Source organism: Trachypithecus francoisi, unplaced genomic scaffold, assembly GCF_009764315.1.
Source record: "Trachypithecus francoisi isolate TF-2019V2 unplaced genomic scaffold, Tfra_2.0 Lachesis_group0, whole genome shotgun sequence".
Classification (NCBI taxonomy): Eukaryota; Metazoa; Chordata; class Mammalia; order Primates; family Cercopithecidae; genus Trachypithecus; species Trachypithecus francoisi.
The window spans coordinates 21,002,119-21,022,274 of NW_022681453.1; the positions used below are offsets into that span (position 1 = coordinate 21,002,119).

At 47.1% G+C, this 20,156-nt stretch overlaps 2 protein-coding genes and 1 pseudogene across 14 annotated transcripts in view; 2 read left to right on the forward strand and 1 right to left on the reverse strand.

Moving 5' to 3' along the window:
- The window catches only part of SFMBT1 (Scm like with four mbt domains 1), a 157,377-nt gene extending 150,679 nt beyond the window's left edge, over window positions 1-6,698 (reverse strand). For 6 of the 12 annotated variants that reach the window (XM_033210113.1, XM_033210109.1, XM_033210110.1 and 3 more), the window contains exon 1: window positions 4,990-5,159. The gene's annotated coding sequence lies outside the window, so the exon portion shown is untranslated. Of the gene's footprint in view, window positions 1-4,989; window positions 5,160-5,852; window positions 6,106-6,516 lie in introns of those variants that run through there. The other 6 variants (XM_033210114.1, XM_033210105.1, XM_033210111.1 and 3 more) reach the window with 6 other exon arrangements.
- Window positions 3,038-8,213, forward strand: LOC117077205 (transcription initiation factor TFIID subunit 4-like). Its single transcript, XM_033200840.1, has 2 exons — window positions 3,038-3,091; window positions 4,957-8,213. The coding sequence occupies exons 1-2, from the start codon at window positions 3,038-3,040 to the stop codon at window positions 6,739-6,741; spliced, it is 1,839 nt and encodes a 612-aa protein (XP_033056731.1). The 3' UTR covers window positions 6,742-8,213.
- On the forward strand, window positions 6,742-8,213 carry LOC117077219 (annotated as a pseudogene). The gene has a single exon (XR_004434705.1). The product of XR_004434705.1 is annotated as an uncharacterized LOC117077219 (transcript).
- Window positions 8,214-20,156: the final 11,943 nt, after the last annotated feature.

Below are 20,156 nucleotides of genomic sequence, written 5' to 3' on the forward strand. Positions count from 1 at the left end.
CCCCACATCAGTTTAATAATTAACCTTTCTCTAGACCAAGCAAAAACATCAAAAAAGAACCAATGCACCAGACCAGTATGCCAGTTAAAAAACAAACAAACAAAAAAGACCCAATGCACACAGCACTGTGCATCATGTTAGAAATATCACCTTATAGCTTCTCTCTCCATAGTGACATGCTTGGCTCACTGAAGTTAATCAACTGCTCAAACCACAGAGTTCAACAGGGACTTAACTCATCATTTAATACACAATATACAGACTACTTTTTTGTTTTTATTTATTTTTTTGAGACAGGGTCTCGCTATGTCACCAGGCTGAAGGGGTGTGATCACAGCCCACTGCAACCTCCGTCTCCCTAGCTCAAGGCTGCATCAACCTCCCGAGTAGCTGAGACTACAGGCACACACCAAGACACCTAATTTTTTTTTTTTTTTTTTTTTTTTTGTAGAGACAGAGCTTTCCTACATTGTCCAGGCTGGTATCAAACTACTGGACTCAAGAGATCTGCCTGCCTTGGTCTCCCAAAGTGCTGGGATTACAGGTGTAAGTCACTGTGCCCAGCCTATTTTTTGTTTTTAAATAAATTCCTTGAGTGATAAGTCTAAAGAGAGCTAAAAAGGTAAAAACATCCTCTTGAATAAAAGAAAGAATAATTATATACACATTTTCAGGTGTCTCTGAGTTAGAGGAAAAGGTTTACAATCAAATCATTAAAACTTATGCATGGCCGGGCGCAGTGGCTCAAGCCTGTAATCCCAGCACTTTGGGAGGCCGAGACGGGCGAATCACGAGGTCAGGAGATCCAGACCATCCTGGCTAACACGGTGAAATCCCCATCTCTACTAAAATATATAAAAAACTAGCCGGGCGAGGTGGCGGGCGCCTGTAGTCCCAGCTACTCGGGAGGCTGAGGCAGGAGAATGGCATAAACCCGGGAGGCGGAGCTTGCAGTGAGCCGAGATCCGGCCACTGCACTCCAGCCTGGGCGACTGAGCGAGACTCCGTCTCAAAAAAAAAAAAAAAAAAAAAAATTATGCAGTGAAGTCATGTAATTTTTCTGTTAATAACGTGTCGTTGTTCTTATCCTTCCTCCCCCTTTTGAAAAGTTTAAACATGAATCTGCAACAACCTGACCACATTCTTTCTATTTTAAATCATTTTTCGCCAGGCGCGGTGGCTCACGCCTGTAATCCCAGCACTTTGGGAGGCCAAGGAGGGTGGATCACCTGAGATCAGGAGTTCAAGACTAGCCTGACCAACATGGTGAAACCCCATCTTTACTAAAAATAGCAAAATTAGCCGGGCAAGGTGGCACATGCCCATAATCCCAGCTACTTGGGAGGCTGAGGCAGGATAATTGCTTGAACCTGGGAGGCAGAGGTTGCGATGAGCCGAGATCGTGCCATTACACTCCAGCCTGTGCAACAAGAGTGAAAGTCCGTCTCAAAAAAAAAAAAAAAAAAAAGGCCGGGCGCAGGCTTCACACCTGTATTCCACCACTTTGGGAGGCCGAGGCAGGTGGATCACGAGCCTAGGAGATCGAGACCAACCTGGCTAACACAGTGAAACCCTGTCTCTACTAAAAAGTACAAAAAATTAGCTAGGCATGGTGGCAGACGCCTGTAGTCCCAGCTACTCGGGAGGCTGAGGCAAGAGAATGGCGTGAACCTGGGAGGTGGAGCTTGCAGTGAGCCAAGATCGTGCCACTGCACTACAGCCTGGGTGACAGAGCAAGACTCCGTCTCAAAATAAAAAAAAAAAAAAATTATGTTCCAATGAGGTTAGTATCCCCTGAAGAATGGGAGACTCCTATCAAAATCCCACTCCCCAAACTCTAATGGTTCAAAATCTCCCAGGTAACCAAAATCCCCAGACACTTTTATCCCATTTAATAAATATGTATATACAGAAATATTATTTTCAAATACAAAATACCTCAGGTAATAAATGCTATATACTAAAAGAAAAATACTCTACCATAAGGAAGTTGTATCATTTACTCATTACAAGTTCTCTCATTTTCATGTAATTATTCCAAAATATTGGTTATCAGCCAAATAATCCCAGAAAGCAAAATTTTGGAAAATTATAAGAAAAAAATGTAACATTAAAAATATTAAAGATGTAAAATGTCTGTCTAAATAATGGCCTTCTGGTTTTTGGACTGTATCTATTAACTTAATGTGAACATAACATGAAGTCAAACTAAAAAGTCAATGAAGTTTTGCATAGTTCATCTTTTCTACAGACTTGCTGCTACACCACCATTCCACAGCTAAACCCAGTCTAGTTATCACTGTGAAAGCAAAAGTACACTACTGAAACAGTAAGGTTATGGATATGCAAATTATATTGTGTTGGTTTGTTTTTTGAGACAGTCTTACTCTGTTACCCAGGCTGGAGTGCAGCAGTGCAATCATAGCTCACTGCAACCTCAAACTCCTGGGCTCAAGGGATCCTCCCACCTCAGCCTCCTGAGGAGCTGGGATTATAGGTGCCCGCCACCGTGCCTGGCTAATTTTTTTTATTTTTTGTAGACACAGGGTCTCCCTTTTCTTTCATCCAGGCTGGTCTCGAACTCCTGGTCTCAAACGATCCTCTTGCCTAGCCTCCCAAAGTGCTGGGATTATAGGCATGAGACACTGTGCCTAGCCAGCAATCATTTTTAAAAGAAAAAATCTGAGTTCACAACAAAACATAGCAAAAAAAGGAAATTCCCTTTCATCGTGTATTTTGTTTCTCATTGTATATCTCTTTAGTTGCTTCTCTTAAAAATTTAATAGATTTTAAATTAAACAATCTGATCACATAAAAGCCAAGAAATTTAAAAAGAGACACAAAAAGAAACAATGGATCAGTAATAGCTAAGTCATCAATTACTCTCTTGGCTAATGAGGGAATCTTGGGTAGAGTGACCAAATCCAGCTTAGTGGCTGGTCAGTCAGTTGGTTGGCTAACTTAACACAGAAAGACAGAATTGTTCAGTGAAATCATTTCACAAAAGAAAACCTTTTAACTTTGTGGACTATTCCCCATGGATCCCTCCTACACCACAGGCCTTAGAACATTCCCAACTTTTATCACACGGGTATCTTTGCAGCAAAAACAGAAGCCGTTGTTAGTAACTAACAAAATAAGAATTCACTTACAACATCTAACCCATCTCCTTTACCGTAGAAACAAGAAAAGGCACAAGAAGACACTGGTGAAGGAAATGCAAATTGTTGCAACATTTGCTTCAGTGGAGAATATTTAAAAGTCCACCTTCCTAGACAGAGGGTTAATTTACACAGGTATCTTAGTCACGCTGGGTTTTTTTAATCACACCTGACACAATTTTTAGTTAACCTTTTGTTTTTGCTTTCATTGTTGGACTTTAAATGATTTGATAAACCAGCTGACAATCCTGTATATGTAAGTCCAGTTAACTGCTGTCATTGAAAACCTTGTTAAAGCTTACACATTCTTAATTCACTTAACTTTAAAAAACCAATTTTCATTCAATTTTCTCAGCAAATTCTAGGCATTAAGACACTGATTCATCTACTGACACCTTAAGCTCTAACTTGTTGGGAAAATTCATGATTCATTATTCAAATCTATTGTCTACAAATATATAGTACCTCTGTTCCAAAAACGGGAATAGATTAATACCACTGTCTGTGAACATAAGGACTCCCAAGAACTACAAATCGTAACCTGCAAAGTATTGCCCCCACTGAAAAGTGACCTTCTAAGAAGTCCCTCAGGACAGAATTTTAAGTTATTCAGGGTTACGAAAACCCTAAGAATCATTATAAAAGCAAAGGGTCATGGCTTATACGGCCATAACTCCAAGTTTACATACAAGCTATCCTCAGTTTGTTAGTATTGCCCCTTTAACCCTCAAAAGGGTCCTGTTTTGAGGCAAAACTCATCTGTGGTGACAGAAGTCAGAATCGTGGTTGCCGTGGGGAGGGGGAATGTGTTTACTGAATGGAAAAGATACAGGGCCTGAAAATGTTCCATATCTTGATCTAAGTGTGGTTATCAGGGTGTATACATACATAAAAAGTCACTGAATTGTACCCTTAAGATCTTTCTGTAGGTTATATACACCTCAATAAAAAATATATATAATTTTTAAGCACACTGAAATACATTGGTAAAAATCTATTCAAATAATCATACAAAACCATTCTGGATCTAGCTACCAAGATATTTTTTCCAAATAAATTTTAATAAAGACACACATTAAGAGCACTTTTATGTAGAACCTATCAAAATATACACTGTGATTTCTAAGAATCTTTCAGTTAAAAAAGCCACCGAATTTTCGAACTGAAAGCACCCTCAAAAATGATCTGTTTATCTTAATGTTGCAAATAAGGAAAATCAAAGCTACAACGGGTAAGAAAAGTGCCCAAGATAAGGCAGTTAGTCAATTACAACGGTAATAACAGAACTGTTTCCTGATCTCTGGCCGTTTCTACCAGGCCGTTACTTTCCTGACATTGCAAACAAATCTTAACTCCGAATCTACCTATGGCCTAATTCAACGAATGCCTCAAAACGCTAGTCAACAGGCCTCAAAGTGTACACATAAAGACACACTCATCTTCCTTCATCCTTTCAAGCCAGTTGACAAATTAATGACTATATGTTCAAGCACTTTATCCAGATGCAATAAAATTAAGTATGACATCTTAGAAAATGTGGTTCAAGAGAAGACATACGCGGGGATTGACAAAATCCATCTTACTTCCTTTCAGATCTCTTTGATGGTTACTTGGTTCTCAAACACAGATCAGTGCTAACAGGACTCAAAAACACCAATTGGGACAATCAACCAGTGCTGCTCCGGGCCACCCGCTGGGAACACCCCCACCTGACCCAAGCGTCCACTACTCCTCGAGCATAAGCTCTGGGGGTGACCTGTGCCTGCCGGCTTAGTTTTAGACCCTACGGGAACAGCTGACATCTTGTGAAAAACTTAACATAACGTACATCCTTTCCGCGGGAATTTATTTCTGTTCGCACAAGGCGTTTCTGCTCCGCACAGAGCAGGCCTTGCTTCCCAGGACGCCGCTCGCCCCTCCACAGCCTCCTTTTCAACGTCCAAAATCGGACTTTAGGAACAGAAATCGAAACGGTCACGGACCTCCCGAGAGGCAGGTCGGGGCGCTGCCGGGTCGGAGCAGGGTCCGGCGGCGGTGCCCGGCGGGCCGCGGCGCGGGAGAGGCCCGCTCACTTCACAACGGCAGCCCGGAGCCACCGGTTGCGGCGGCCGCTAGACGTTCCGCCACCGCGCGGCGACCGCCCTGGCCCTCCGAAGTTCCGACCGGCCGCGCGCCCGGCCCCAGCTGCGGGTTCGCGCCCCGCCCGGAGCGAGCCCGGGGGGCGGGTCCGCGGGGGCTCGGCGGGCGGAGCGCGGGGCGCGCGCGGGGAGGGGCGCGCGGCCCGCCCGGCGCGCCGGGGAACTTGGGCGCCCGCCACTGCCGCCGCCGGGCCACTTTCCTTTCACGCCTCCTGCGGGCTGACGCGCGCCGCGCTGCCTGCCAGGGGCTGACGGCCGCCGCCGCTCTCCGCCGCGGCGAGGCGCCCAGGCGCGCCCCTGCTGCCGGCCGGCCGGCGCGCGGGACCGCGGGGCCGCGCGCGGGCGCCGCGCTCCCCCCGCCCCGCCCCCGCCCCCAACGTGCAGCCGCCGCCGCCGCCCGTTGGCGCCTCAGCCCGCGCGCCCGCCGGTTTCCCGTTGGCAAAGTTGCGCGGCGGCTTCGAAGGGGACGCCGTGCGGTCCCCCGCCCCAGCGCCGCCGCCGCCCCTCCAGGCCGCCGCGCGGGAAGGCCCAGCCGGCGGCCCCGCTTTTTTACCTGCCGGGAGTTTTCGCGCGCGCGCTCGCTCGATCGCTCGCTTTTCCCCCTCTCGCGCTCGTTTTCTTTCTTTCTTTCCTTCTTTTCGCTCACCCGCGCGGGCGCTTTTTCCTCCCGCGTTGCCCGCGTTCGCCCGCTCGCGCCCTCCTTCCTGCTGGGTTCGGCGGAGCGGGGCGGCCGGCAGCTCTCCCCGCCCCCCTCCACCCGCGCTCCGGCGGAGGCGGCGGCGGCGCTCCGCGCTCCGACTCATTCCAATATGGCACGGATGCAGGGCGCATGCGCCCGCGCCCCCCCACCCCCAGCTCCGCGGTCCTCCCGGCAGCCTGCGCCCCTCGCGCCGCGCCCGTGGAGCCCCGGGGCCCGGCTGCCCCGCTCCCTCCCCAGCGCCATCCCTCCCGACTGGGGCCACGCGGGAGGCAAGGACTACGCGGGCTGGTGTGCTGGGGGTCCGGCGCCGCGGGCCACCCACGCCCCCAGCCAGCAACTCGGCGCTGACGGCTCTGAGGCCGTGGCGCAGGACACGCGGCGGCGCCTCGGACCCCCGACGGCGCCGTGGCGCCGTGGCCCCGAGCTGAATGGCCCGGAAGAGGAGACGCTTCCCCGGGAACCCAGTGCCCGCCTTGGCCTGGCCCCGACCCAGGAGGGAAGGGCCCCCGCGCCTCACCTCGGGTTGTGGACGGAGCGGTGGGGATCCCAGAGGGGTTCGCGGGTCGGACCAGGCGTACTGGCCCGGCGAAGAGCGCCGCTGTCGCCCGCACGTGACCGGTTCGGACAAGATGGCAAGAGCGGAGAAGCGGCCGGATCCCAGATGCGCGCGTGCTGCCGCCGTGGGGGCTGCGCCCGTTTGCCTGCCCCGCGTCGGGGATCGGGCGCGCCCTCTGAGACCTGAAAGGGCACCCAAGTGCCCCCTGTCTGCGAAGTCCGGCGCGGGCCGTCCGGCGCGGGCCCTCCGGCGCCCCCGGTGTCTCTAGGCTTCCGCAGGAGGCGCCCTGTAAATCTTGAGTCTTTCTGCAGCGAGGGGGCACAGGACAGCTGCGAATTGGGACGAAAGAGCCCAGAGCCCCGGGAAGGATCAGAACCTCGAAGGCGGCTTCAAGTCGGCCCCGCAACCCGAGGTGACCGTGAGCGGTTACGTTGCCTGAGCTCGCCCCCTACTCCTGAGCGCAGGTGCCCGTGGGACATAACACCCGCCCACCTGCTCCGGAAAGTTCCCTCCAGGAGGGAGTTCCCGCGCCACCGAGACCCGGGAGCTCCCGATGAGACTCCCAGGCCCTGAAAGGAGTTCTCGGACAGGGCCCAGAGGCGCCCCCACCGCAAGAAGAAAGTCTGGGGTTCCCACGGTGTGCCAGGCGCGAGCTCGAGCCGTCTCCCTCAACCGCTCTGGGAAATATCCCACTTCAGGAACTTACTCAAAGTCACGCCGCTGGTTGGATTTGAATCCAGATTTTTTTTAGCACCTCTGAAAAAACAATATGACAACCAGAAAGGGAACAATCTAAAAAGAATACAGTAATCCATATTATTACAATGAAATGAAACTTTTCACGGCATGAAACATATATATACACTGTATATAGTTGCAACAACACTGTTTTTGTTACTACTTTCACTACCATTTTTATTTTGTTCACATGATTCATTTTTAAGGTGTGCAGGTGTCCTTAACTATTCACTCAGCCCCCTAATATTTTTGGTTCTTTACAGTTGTTTGCTAACGTATCCTTGAATTCTGCAATTGGGGCAAATACCTGGGAGTGGAAAGGCTCCCAGGTAGAAGGCTGTGAATAGCCAAGTAGTCTTGGCTTACAGCGTCATGTTTTCCCCAAGAGCTGCCCCAATTATTCTACCACCTCCAAGAAACAAGTGTAAGGAGTTTAACACACTTTTAAATACTGAGTGCCATTTCCCCCCTACTTTAATAGTCTATTGCTAGTTCAAGGTTACTTGGCATTTCTTAGGTGACCAAACATTCAAACATGAATTTTTTTTCCATGCATTTATTATCTGCATTCCCTCTTCTGTGTATGTTCTGTTCATATCTATCTTCTGGGGACTTGAACCTCTTCTAACTTTAAACAAGCTTTTTTTGTATTATAGATATTATTCCTTTGTTGACGTTGATGCAAATATTTTCTAGCCTGTTCTTTCTTATTTTATTCTAATGTTCAATGTGTCATTCTAGTGAATCCTTTGTGGTTTTTTTTAATTGCTTCAATTCTGACAAAGTGAGCTTTCTGCTGCCCATCTGATAGTCTTTTTTCTGCTAGTTTTGTACGATTTCATTTCATATTTCATTCTCTGATGATTATCCCAATTTTATTTTGGTTTATTTATTTGGAGTAAAATATGGACATAACTCACTACCACTGTCATCGGTTGTTATTAATTCTGCAGTTACCATTTATTAAATAATTATTCACCAGACGTGGTGACTTACACCTGTAGTCCTAGCATTTTGGGAGATTGAGGCAAGAGGATCACTTTAAGCCAGGAGTTTTAGGCTGCAGTGAGCCGTGATTGTGCTACTGCACTCCAACCTGGGTGACAGAGCAAGACTCCAGCTCAAAAAATAAAAATAAAAATAATTTTTTAAAAAGACTGGGCACAGTGGCTCATGACTGTAATCCCAGCACTTTGGGAGGCCGAGGTGGGAGGATCACGAGGTCAGGAAATCGAGACCATCCTGGCTAACAGTGAAACTCCGTCTCTACTAAAAACACACAAAAAAATTAGGCAGGCGTGGTGGCGGGCACCTGTAGTCCCAGCTACTGGGGAGGCTGAGGCAGGAGAACGTGTGAACCTTGGAGGCAGAGCTTGCAGTGAGCGGAGATTGCGCCACTGCCCTCTAGCCTGGGCAACAAAGTGAAACTCCATCTCAGAAAAAAAAAAAAAAAAAATTCCTTTGTTTAGTAAAACCTACTTTTACGCTAGACTTTTGATTTTGATTAATATATTTCTGAATTCTCCATTTCCTTCCGTAGCCCTAAGTTTGAGCAAATACCATGTGAATCTAAATATTGGTTCTTTGGAATAGGTTCTGACATATAAAAAGGCTTGATTCCCTCTCATGCCCTTATGAGGTCTTCTTTTTTCAGAGTATCAGTTGATATACACACTGGTTTATGTGTCTCTATGCATCCTACCATAATCATAGAAGGGTTAAGAGAACTGGCTTTGAGGGACCACCCAGCTTCAACCAGCCCTGTGACCTTGGCAACTTACCTATCCCCTCTGGGCCTTCGGGTCTTGGTCTGTAAAATTAGGATAAGAGTAACAGCTTCCTCCGGCCTGGCGCAGTGGCTCACACCTGTAATCCCAGCACTTTGGGAGGCCGAGTCGGGTGGAGAGGTCAGGAGATCGAGACCATCCTGGCTAACATGGTGAAACCCTGTCTCTAGTAAAAATACAAAAAACTTAGCTGGGCATAGTGGTGGGCAGCTGCAGTCCCAGCTACTCGGGAGACTGAGGCAGGAGAATAGCATGAACCCGGGAGATGGAGGTTGCAGTGAGCCAAGATCGCGCCACTGCACTCCAGCCTGGGCGAGAAAGCAAGACTCCATCTCAAAAAAAAAAAAAAGATTAACAGCTGCCTCACAACCTCAACGCCTAGGACATAGTAAATGTTTTGTAAATGTTAGCTATTGTTAATGATTTTTTTGAGACAGAGTCTCGCTCTGTCACCCAGGCTGGAGTGCAGTGGTGCAATCTCGGCTCACTGCAACCTCTGCTTCCAGGGTGCAAGCGATTCTCCTGCCTCAGCCTCCTCAGTAGCTGGGATTACAGGCGTGTGCTACCACACCTGGCTAATTTTTGTATTTTTAGTAGAGACAGGGTCTCACCATGTTGGTCAGGCTGGTCTTGAACTCCTGACCTTATGATCCACCCACCTCAGCCTCCCAAAGTGCTGGGATTACAGGTGTGAGCCACCGCGCCCAGCCTTTTTGAAATTTTTTTTGAGAGAGGGTCTCACTCTGTCACCCATGCTGCAGTGCAATGGTGCTATCATGGCTCACTGCAGCCTCTACCTCCCAGGCTAAAGCAATCCTCCTGCCTCAGCCCCCTGAGTAGCTGGAACTACAGGTGTGCACCACCATGCCCAGCTAATTTTTATATTTTTAGTAGAGACAGGTTTTTGCCATGTTGTCCAGGCTGGTCTCAAACTCCTAGGCTCAAGTGATCCACCCACCTCGGCCTCCCAAAGTGCTGGCCACCACGTCCGGTCCTATCTTTCAATTTATTCAAATTCCTTTGTTTAGTAATTTAGAAATGCCTCTCTTGCCTTTCTCCAGTGCTCACCTTCATGATCCCTAAGGAAGAAGAACAGAGAATTCAAGGAACAGTTTAAAACTGTCTGCCCATCTGACTTGTGTCGGGCACTGTGTAGATGTGGGTGTGAGTATGCACATGTGCACTTGGACAGAATCTCCTTTAACTCTTGCAACATCCTTCAGGACAGGCCATAACATTCCCTATGGACAAAGAGCAAACTGAGAGCTTCCAGGTCATCCTTAAAGAGAAGCAAAGCTTAGCCACAAATCAGGCATGCCAGCTTCTACTGGGAAACCACACTACTGGGAAATTCGAGTTGGGGATTGTTGACAGAAGATGCAGCCCCAGAAGAGCATGGAACGAGGGGTAACTTATCAAAAACTGACTTCTGGTCACGACTCGCCCCAGCTGAAAAGCCTCTCAAGGTTCCCTATTGCACTTTGCACAAGTCCAAAAGCCTCACTTTGGCCTATAAGGCACCAGGGCCAGGTGCGGTTGCTCACGCCTGTAATCCCAGCACTTTGGGAGGCCAAGGTGGGCGAATCATGAGGTCAGGAGTTTGAGACCAGCCTGGCCAATATGGCAAAACCCCATCTCTACTAAAGATACAAAAAGTAGCCGGGTGTGGTAGCACGTGCCTGTAATCCCAGCTACTCAGGAGGCTGAGGCAGGAGAATCACTTGAATCTGGGAGGCAGAGGTTGCAGTGAGCCTAGATGGCGCAATTGCACTCCAGGCTGGGCAACAGGGCAAGACTCTGTCTCAAAAAAAAAAAAAAAAAAAGACTGTCCCTGGCCTGGAGCACTGGCTCACACCTGCAATCCCAATACTTTTGGAGGCTAAGATGGGCAGATCACTTGAGGTCAGGGGTTCGAGACCAGCCTGGCCAACATGGCGAAACCCCGTCTCTACTAAAAATACAAAAATTAGCTGGGCGTGGTGGCACGTGCCTGTAATCCCAGCTACGTAGGAGACTGAGTCAGGAGAATTGCTTAAAGCTGAGGGGCAGAGTTTGCAGTGAGCCAAGATCATGCCGTTGCACACCAGCCTGGGTGACAAGAGCGAAACTCTGTCTCAAAAAAAAAAAAAAGACTGGCCTGGCCCACCTTCACCTGGCCCATTCAGCTGTCCTACTCACCTGCCTTGCTTGCTGTATTTTAACTGCACCTGTCTCCTTTCCATTTCATGAGTATGTCACTGTCCTTCCCACTGGCACACTCCCCATCCCACTTCCTGCACCCACCTTTACATAGGTGACACCTTATTGTTCCAGTATCTGCTTAACAAGATGGTCTCCTCAGAGAGGCTTTCCCTGCCCACCCCATCTAAACAGGTTCTCTCTCTCCCCTGTGGTGATATTGCTAATTTATACCTACATTTGTTTGTCATTTATTTGGGTTCTGTCCCCCTCTGTAATCCTACAGATAGACATCAGTCCCCTTGAGCACAAAGACATGCCTGTCTCCATCACCATGAGGTCAGCCCTTTCCCCGAGAGGCAGTGGGAAGACAAGAGGGTGGCTAGTGGGCCATTTGGCAGCATCCAAGACCAGAGGTTGGCACACCCAGGAGGTATCCTGGCCATTCCCAACTTAGTCTCCACTTCCTGCTGGCTTCATGGGGTAAGGGTTGTAATCCTCTGACATCATTGACCAAGGAGTCAGTGTTCAACCATTCTATGTGAACCCCCATGCCCTGAAGCCTTGCCTGCCCACGAATCAGCTTTCTGCGGGTGGGCATCAATCTGGGGCCTTGTACTGGATGAGAATCTAAGGGCCAGGCCTGGACCCTGGGGACTGGCAGAACCTTCAGCCGGGGCATCATGCTGTTTTCAACCCATGAAAAATTGAATGAAATTCCACAAACCAGCCAGGCCTGCTGTCAGTGATCAGCGGACCTCCATTGCCACTGACTAGCCAGCTTCCTTCAGTCAGTCCAAATGAGGCCAGTCACATAATGACTCCCTGTGGCTAATTACCCAAGCAATCAGGTGAGGCCCACTGAAGAGTCACTGCTCACCCCATGCCATTCTTCACTGAGGCCCAGCTGACTATGCTGGCCCTGCTGCCCCCGGACCACAGGCCATGACTCCACATCCTCCATAACACCTGCCCTGCTTCCCTCCATGTTCTGGCTCCTGTAACCCCTGCCCCACCAGGTGTCCTGCTCACCTATGCTCTGTTGTCAGGGAAAAACAATGGGTGTGGAGGCAGACAGCTGGGGTCAAGTTCAGAGTTAGTCACTGATTCTCTGTGAGACCTTCTGTGGGACCCTTTACCTCTCTGGGATCGGTTTCCTCATCTTTGCAAAATGGGGAGGAAACTACCTACTTTGCTGGCTCCTAGGAATCCGAAGAACAAAATGTGTATAAGCATTCTTTGCAAACTCTAAAGCACAACACAATGATGAGAAATAATTGTCCTGACCTAAAGCCATCTCCTCCAAGAGGCCTCCCAAGATTGCTCCCCTTCTTTCTCTGTCTTCCTAAGGCTCCCCTTCTTTCTCTGTCTTCCTAAGCTTGCTTTTCCTCAGTTGCTTACCTCAGAACAGGCACTGGCCCTCTTGACCCCGTTTTCTATCCTTGAGTGCCACAAGCCAAGGATTATGCCCCCATTCAACCCCAAAGACCGCTTCTCTCTCTCCACAGCCCTCTTTTCCCAATTTATGGGGAGAAAATATATTAATGGGCACAGTGTTCCAATTTTATGTTATTGTGCCATGCACTTTTCTTAAATTATTTTGCACCTTCAACTTCTTATCTGCTAATAAAAGGTCACAGGCACCAAATAAGTGACCAAGGACACTCAGCAATACATGAAAAAACAGGGAGCAGTTCTTTGGGTTGGAGTCTCTCTTTTTTTTTTTTTTGAGACAGAGTCTCACTCTGTCTCCCTCTGTGGATCACTTGAGTTCATGAGCTTGAAACCAGCCTGGGCAACATGGTGAAAACCCATAGCTACAAGAATACAAAAATTAGCCAGGTGTGGTGGTGCACACCTGTAGTCCCAGCTACTTGGGAGGCTGAGGTGGGAGGATGACTTGAGCCTGGGAGGTGGAGGGTGCAGTGAGCTGAGATGATGCCACTGCACTCCAGCCTGGGCAATAGAGCCAGACCTTGTCTAAGAAAAGGAAAAAAAAATTGTATGAGAAATGTATACAGTGACTGGGACAGAGGACACAAACTGGTAGGCCCTGTGTCAAATGTGGCCCAGATGGCGCTTTGCTTGACCAGCACAGTGAGGTGCTTTTTGTTGTTGTTGTTGTTTTGTTGCTTTTTTTTTTTTTTTTTTTGTGAGATAGGCTCTTGCTGTCACCCAGGCTGGAGTGTAGTGGTACAATCATGGCTCACTGAAGCCTTGATCTCCCAGGCTTGAGTGATCCCCCCACCTCAGACTCCCAAGTAGCTGAGAATACAGGTGCGTGCCACCATGCCTGGCTAATTTTCATATTTTTTTAGAGATGGGGGTCTCACTATGTTGCCTAGGCTGGTCTCAAACTCCTAAGCTCAAGTGATCTGCCCCCCAATGGCCTCCCAAAGTGCTAGGATTACAGGCATGAGTATGGCCGAGAGTTTTTTTACAATACTTTTTTTTTTAAGGTATAATTTGCTTACAATAAAATATACCCATTTTGGGCCATGTGCGGTGGTTCAGGCCTGTAATCCCAGCACTTTGGGAGGCTGAGGTGGGCAGATCACATGAGGTCAGGAGCTTGAGACCAGCCTGGCCAACATTGTGAAACCCCATCTCTACCAAAAATACAAAAAATAGCCAGGTGTGGTGGTGCACGCCTGTAATCCCAGCTACTCGGGAGGCTGAGCCATGAGAATCCCTTGAACCCAGGAGACAGAGGTTGCAGTAAGCCAAGACCGCCCCACTGCCCTCCAACCTGGGCGATAGAACGAGACTCTGTCTCAAAATATATATACATATATATATACATATATAGACATATATATAGACACATGTATATATACATATATAGACACACATATACCCATTTTATATGTGTAAATTCTCTGAGTGCTCACAGAGGTGCAGTCCATGTAACCACCACCACCGTGAAGACACAGAGACTTTTTTTTTTTTTTTGAAATGGAGTCTCGCTCTGTCACCCAGGTTGGAATGCAGTGTTGTGATCTCGGCTCACTGCAACCTCCGCCTCCCGGGTTCAAGCAATTCTTCTGCCTCAGCCTCCCAGGTAGTTGGGATTACAGACACATGCCACAATGCCCGGCTAATTTTTGTATTTTTAGTAGACGGGGTTTTGCCATGTTGGCCAGGCTGGTCTCAAACTCCTCATCTCAGGTGATCTGCCAGCCGTGGCCTCCCAAAGTGCTAGGATTACATGTGTGAGCCACCACTCCTGGCCAACACAGAGCCTTCTAATGACTCTCCTCACTCATAGGCAAACACTGATCTGATTTCTAGTTTCAAGATTAGTTTTGCCTGTTTTTATAAACTTCATCATATGCCGAGCATGGTGGCTCATGCCTGTAATCCCAGCACTTTAGAGGCCAAGGTGGGAGGACTGATTGAGGCCAGCAGTTTGAGACCAGCCTGGGCAACACAGCAAGACCCCATCTCTACAGAAAATTTTAAAATTAGCCAGGTGTGGTGGCCCAAGCCTATAGTCCTAGCTATTCAGGAGGCTAAGGTGGGAGGATCACTTGAGCCTGGAGGTCAAGACTGCAGTCAGCTGTGACTGTGCCACAGCACTCTAGCCTGGGTGACGGAGTGAGACTTTGCCTCAAAAAAAAAAAGGAAAAGTAAAGAAAAAAGAAAGAAAGAAAAGACAAGAAAAAGAACTTCATCATATGGCAATACTCTCTCATGTCTGTTTTTTTTTAAATTTTTTTTTTGTTCAGCTCCTCCAAGTAGCAATCATGTCTGGCTGCTTTTTCCTTTGTTGTTGTTGTTGTTGTTGTTGTTGAGATGGTGTCTTCTTATTCTATCGTCCAGGCTGGAATGCAGTGGCGCCATCTCAGCTCACTGCAACCACTGCCTCCAAGTTCAAGCAGTTCTCCTGCCTCAGCCTCCCGAGTAGCTGTGATTGCAGGTGTGAGCCACAGCACTCAGCTAATGTGTGTGTGTGTGTTTCGGTAGAAGACGGGGTTTCACCATGTTGGCCAGGCTGGTTTCGAACTACTGACCTCAAGTGATCTGCCCACCTCAGCCTCTCAAAGTGCTAGCATTACAGGCATGAGCCACCAGTCCCTGTCTGGTTTTTTATTTTGAGACAGGGTCTCACTTCATAGGTGCAATAATTGCGCACTGCAGCCTCTAACTCTTGGCTTCAAGTGACCCTCCTGCCTTAACCTCCTGAGTAGCTAGGATTACAGGCATGTGTCACCATACCTTTTCTTATTTTTTGTAGAAACGGAGTCTCGCCACGTTGCCCAAGCTGGTCTTGAACTGTAGTCTCAAGTGATTCTCCCACCTCAGCCTCTCAAAGTGCTGAGTTTACGAGTGTGACCTGCTGTGTCAGGCGTCCTGTTTGTTTCTGAGATTCATCCATGTTTCTACATATATCAGATTATTCTTTGTCTTTTTTCTTTTTTTTTTTTTTGAGATGGAGTCTCGCTCTGTCACCCAGGCTAGAGTGCAGTGGCGTGATCTCGGCTCACTGCAACCTCCATCTCTCGGGTTCAAGCGATTCTCCTACCTCAGCCTCCTGAGTAACTAGGATTACAGGCATGTGCCTGTAATTACCATGCCTGGCTAATTTTTGTATTTTTAGTAGAGATGGGGTTTCACCATGTTGGCCAAGTTGGTCTTGAACTACTGACCTCAGGTGGTCTGCCCACTTTGGCCTCCCAAAGTGCTGGGATTACAGGTGTGAGCCACTGCACCTGGCCTCTTTTTTTCTTTAATGTTAAACCACTCCTTTATTAAAAGGTGAATCATATTATTTATAATTAAATGTATAATATAAACCATATAGAATGCCCAGGGGATGAGGATTCAAGAGTTCCCATTTGTTCAGGTCTTCAAAATATTGTACCCATATGAGTGCATGTCTTCCAAAATACTTAAATCATAATATTTAATATATATATACTAGTTTAATAAAACGTTACATATATTATAAAACACAAAATACAGAAATGTTAAAAGGAAGAAGAGGAGATAAATACTATTTTTAAATTATTGTTTGCCAAAGAAGTATGATCATTTTGCCCCTCATAAAATATTATATTAAATCATGTTATTATATTAAATGATATTAGACAATTATATTAAAGTATTAATAGTATTTTAATGAAATGAATATGATTGAAAATGTTTCTGTTTTTCTATACTACTGAAGTATAATTGAAGTACAAAAAGACACATATATATATAAAGTGGTAGCCCCTCAGGCCTACCTGACCCCCAGGCCTTGGAATTGACCTCTCTAGGGTGAAAGCTGGATGACTGCTTATTTTCAACATGGTAACCAGTGCAGGCAAGAACATTCTCCACGACCCTCATGGCCCTTTTGGAGAGGCCGGGGCAGGAAGGTTTGAAGAAGGCTGTCCCTCTGGCCCTTGGAAGGGACTTGGCAAGGCAGGCCCAACAAGGAGAAGAGAGGATAAAGGGAGATGCCACCATGGACCCTCCTACACTCTCTCTCCATAGCCACCTGCTGGGCTTAGGCAAGCACTGCCTGAATCAATTTGCTGCCCAGAGTCCCTCACACCCCCACCTTTTCACCATGAGTGGAGACCACAGTCCCTGCCTGTCCCATGCCCTCTGTCCCAGTCCCTGCCTCTCCCTACTCTGCCATTCTTTCTTTCATATTAAGGTATAGCCTACATATTTAGGTTGGTGCAAAAGCAATTGCAGTTTTTGCTACTACTTTTAATGGCAAAAACTGTGATTACTTTTGTACCAACGTAATACAATAACTGTCAGGATATTGGTGTGGAGCTACAAGATGTTCACAAGGACATTTCATGTGTTTGTTTGATGCCTGTTATAGCTACAGAGCAGTTTATTTTTTTATTTTTTATTTATTTTTTGAGATGGAGTCTTGCTCTGTCACCCAGGCTGGAGTGCAATGCCTCCATCTCGGCTCACTGCAACCTCTGCCTCGCGGGATCAAGCGATTCTCCTGCCTCAGCTTCTCAGTGGCTGGGACTGCAGGCATGCACCACCACACCCGGCTAATTTTTGTATTTTTAGTAGAGACGGGGTTTCACCATATTAGCCAGGCTGGTCTTGAACTCCTGACCTCAGGTGATCCACCCACCTCGGCCTCCCAAAGTGCTGGGCTTACAGGGGTGAGCCACCGCACCCAGCTGGTTTGTCTTTTTTTTTTTTTAGACGGAGTCTCGATCTGTCACCCAGGCTGGAGTGCAATGGCGTGATGTCCTCTCACTGCAACCTCTGCCTCCTGGGTTCAAGTGATTCTCCTGCCTCAGCCTCCTGAGCAGCTGGGATTACAGGCATGTGCAACCACGCCCAGCTAGTTTTTGTATTTTTATTAGAGACGGAATTTGACCATGTTAGAGCCAGGATGATCTCCATCTTTTGATCTCATGATCCACCCGCCACGGCCTCCCAAAATGCTGGGATTACAGGCGTGAGCCACGGCGCCTTGCCCTAGTGTTCATATTTTCATCTGTGGCCAAAATCTTGATCGTTTTAACAATTTATATTCTAATCATTTCCTAAACTTAAGCTTCTCATGTTTTGATTACAAAGTTGCTTTCTCTATATTCTTGAAATTACTTACTTCCTCCGCCTGAAAGACTTATTTCAATCACTTCACATAACCTCCAAATTTGAACTTAAAAATCAAGGAAGATCCTTAAGTTAGGAAGCATGCTTAAGGTAAAAGGTAATCCTAGGGCACAGCTAAGCCAAATAACAACCCAGATTTCTGGGAAGCTGCCACTTACTATTAATCTCAACCTGACAATTGTCTTACAAATGATATGGATAAATCATTTAATTACTGTGGTCCAGTTCAAATGTGTACCATTTTACTTCCTTGTTACCAGTTATGCCATACAAAGCACAGTAAATAATGAAGTTTCTAGGCTTTTCTTAGTTAACCTGAAGATCTGGCTTGTCAGTGTTCAGGCTTGCTAAAATTTATTTACATATTTATCTCAGTATAATCCAAATGTCTGGGTTAGAATCTATTTTCTGAGTATTTACTTTCTTTAGAAAGTAGAATTGCATGCACCTGAGACCTCTGGAATTTGCTATAGCATTGGACTAGATGTCCACTAATATACGTGAATAATCTTACCTTTAAAGTCAACATCCATTAGGTTCTAGCCGCTTCCTATTTCTCATTCCTTTGAACCTTTTAATACCTGTTGTTTCCTTCTACATACTAGTACTTTCCTATAGACATATTAGGGTGGCACAAAAGTAATTGCACCAATCTAGTATTTTCAAAATCCAGTACACGTTTAGGCTTTGTATGCAACTCCCTGTAACATCTTTCTATTTCAGTGCAACCATCTCTGGCAATTAGAAAAATAACAAAATTAGAATGAATACTTAATATCCTCCTTCCAAACCTATACCAAAATCAAGCCCCAAATATATTGACAACGCTGGAAATGATGTGTCCTACTTTCTTTCTTTTTTTTTTTGAGACGGAGTCTTGCTCTGTCGCCCAGGCTGGAGTGCAGTGGCCGGATCTCAGCTCACTGAAAGCTCCACCTCCTGGGTTCACGCCATTCTCCTGCCTCAGCCTCCCAAGTAGCTGGGACTACAGGCGCCCGCCAACTCGCCCGGCTAGTTTTTTGTATTTTTTTAGTAGAGACGGGGTTTCACCGTGTTAGCCAGGATGGTCTCGATCTCCTGACCTCGTGATCCGCCCGTCTCGGCCTCCCAAAGTGCTGGAATTACACGCTTGAGCCACCGTGCCCGGCCCCTACTTTCATTTAAAAAATAAAACAGAGTAAAAGAACTAACTAGATGTATAGTACCTGATGCCACATGTTTTTTGGCATGGACTTTTGCTCTTGTTGCCCAGGCTAGAGTGCAATGGCGTGATCTTGGCTCACCACAACCTCTGCCTGCCAGGTTCAAGCAATTCTCTTGCCTCAACCACCCGAGTAGCTGGGATTATAGGCATGCGCCACCACACCCGGCTAATTCTGCATTTTTAGTAGAGACAGGGTTTCTCCATGTTGGTCAGGCTGGTCTTGAACTCCCAACCTCAGGTGATCTGTCCGCCTTGGCCTCCCAAAGTGCTGGGATTACAGGCGTCAGCCAGGGCACCTGGTCCCCTGGTGCTACTTTTTTAAACTCTTGCATAACTCCACAGGTCTCAAAATAGCTAATAAAGAAACCATGTCTCCAATCATTTCAATACAAGCTGTAAATGCCTTAAAAAAATTCAGCTCTGGCATTACTTCTGTTTAAAAGTGTCAAGATAAAACTTCACTGAAACATCTGCTGCCACTATTACTTTAGGAATCTGTATCCATTTAGGGATTTTTTTTTCTCCTAGAGTATTATAGCCAGTTTGTCAATAAAAAGTAGCATTCAGTATGCTTAACTTTCATTATCAAAAAAGTGATCTGCTAAGAAGTGACAATTGGATTCAATCCAAGAAGTCCTTGGATTTTCTATTCTACCAGAACTCAACTTTCCCAATTAAGTTGTTAGTCTTTAAGATAGGGACCCTTTCCAAATGTGATGCAACAGCCTGGTTTTTAGCAAATAAAAACCCAATATAAAATTCAATATAAAAATTAAATATAAGCACACAGGAGGCCAGGCGCGGTGGCTCATGCCTATAATCCTAGCACTTTGGGAGGCTGAGGCGGATGGATCACCTGAGGTCAGGAGTTTGAGACCAGCCTGGCCAACATGGCAAAACCCCGTCTCTACTAAAAATACAAAAATTAGCCAGGTGTGGTGGTGCACGCCTGTAATCCCAGCTACTCCAGAGGCTGAGGAAGAAGAATCACTTGAACCTGGGAGGTGGAGGTTGCAGTGAGCCAAGATGGCGCCACTGCACTCCAGCCTGGGCGACAGGAGCGAGACTCCATCTCAAAAAAAAAAAAAAAGCACACAGGGGTGTGC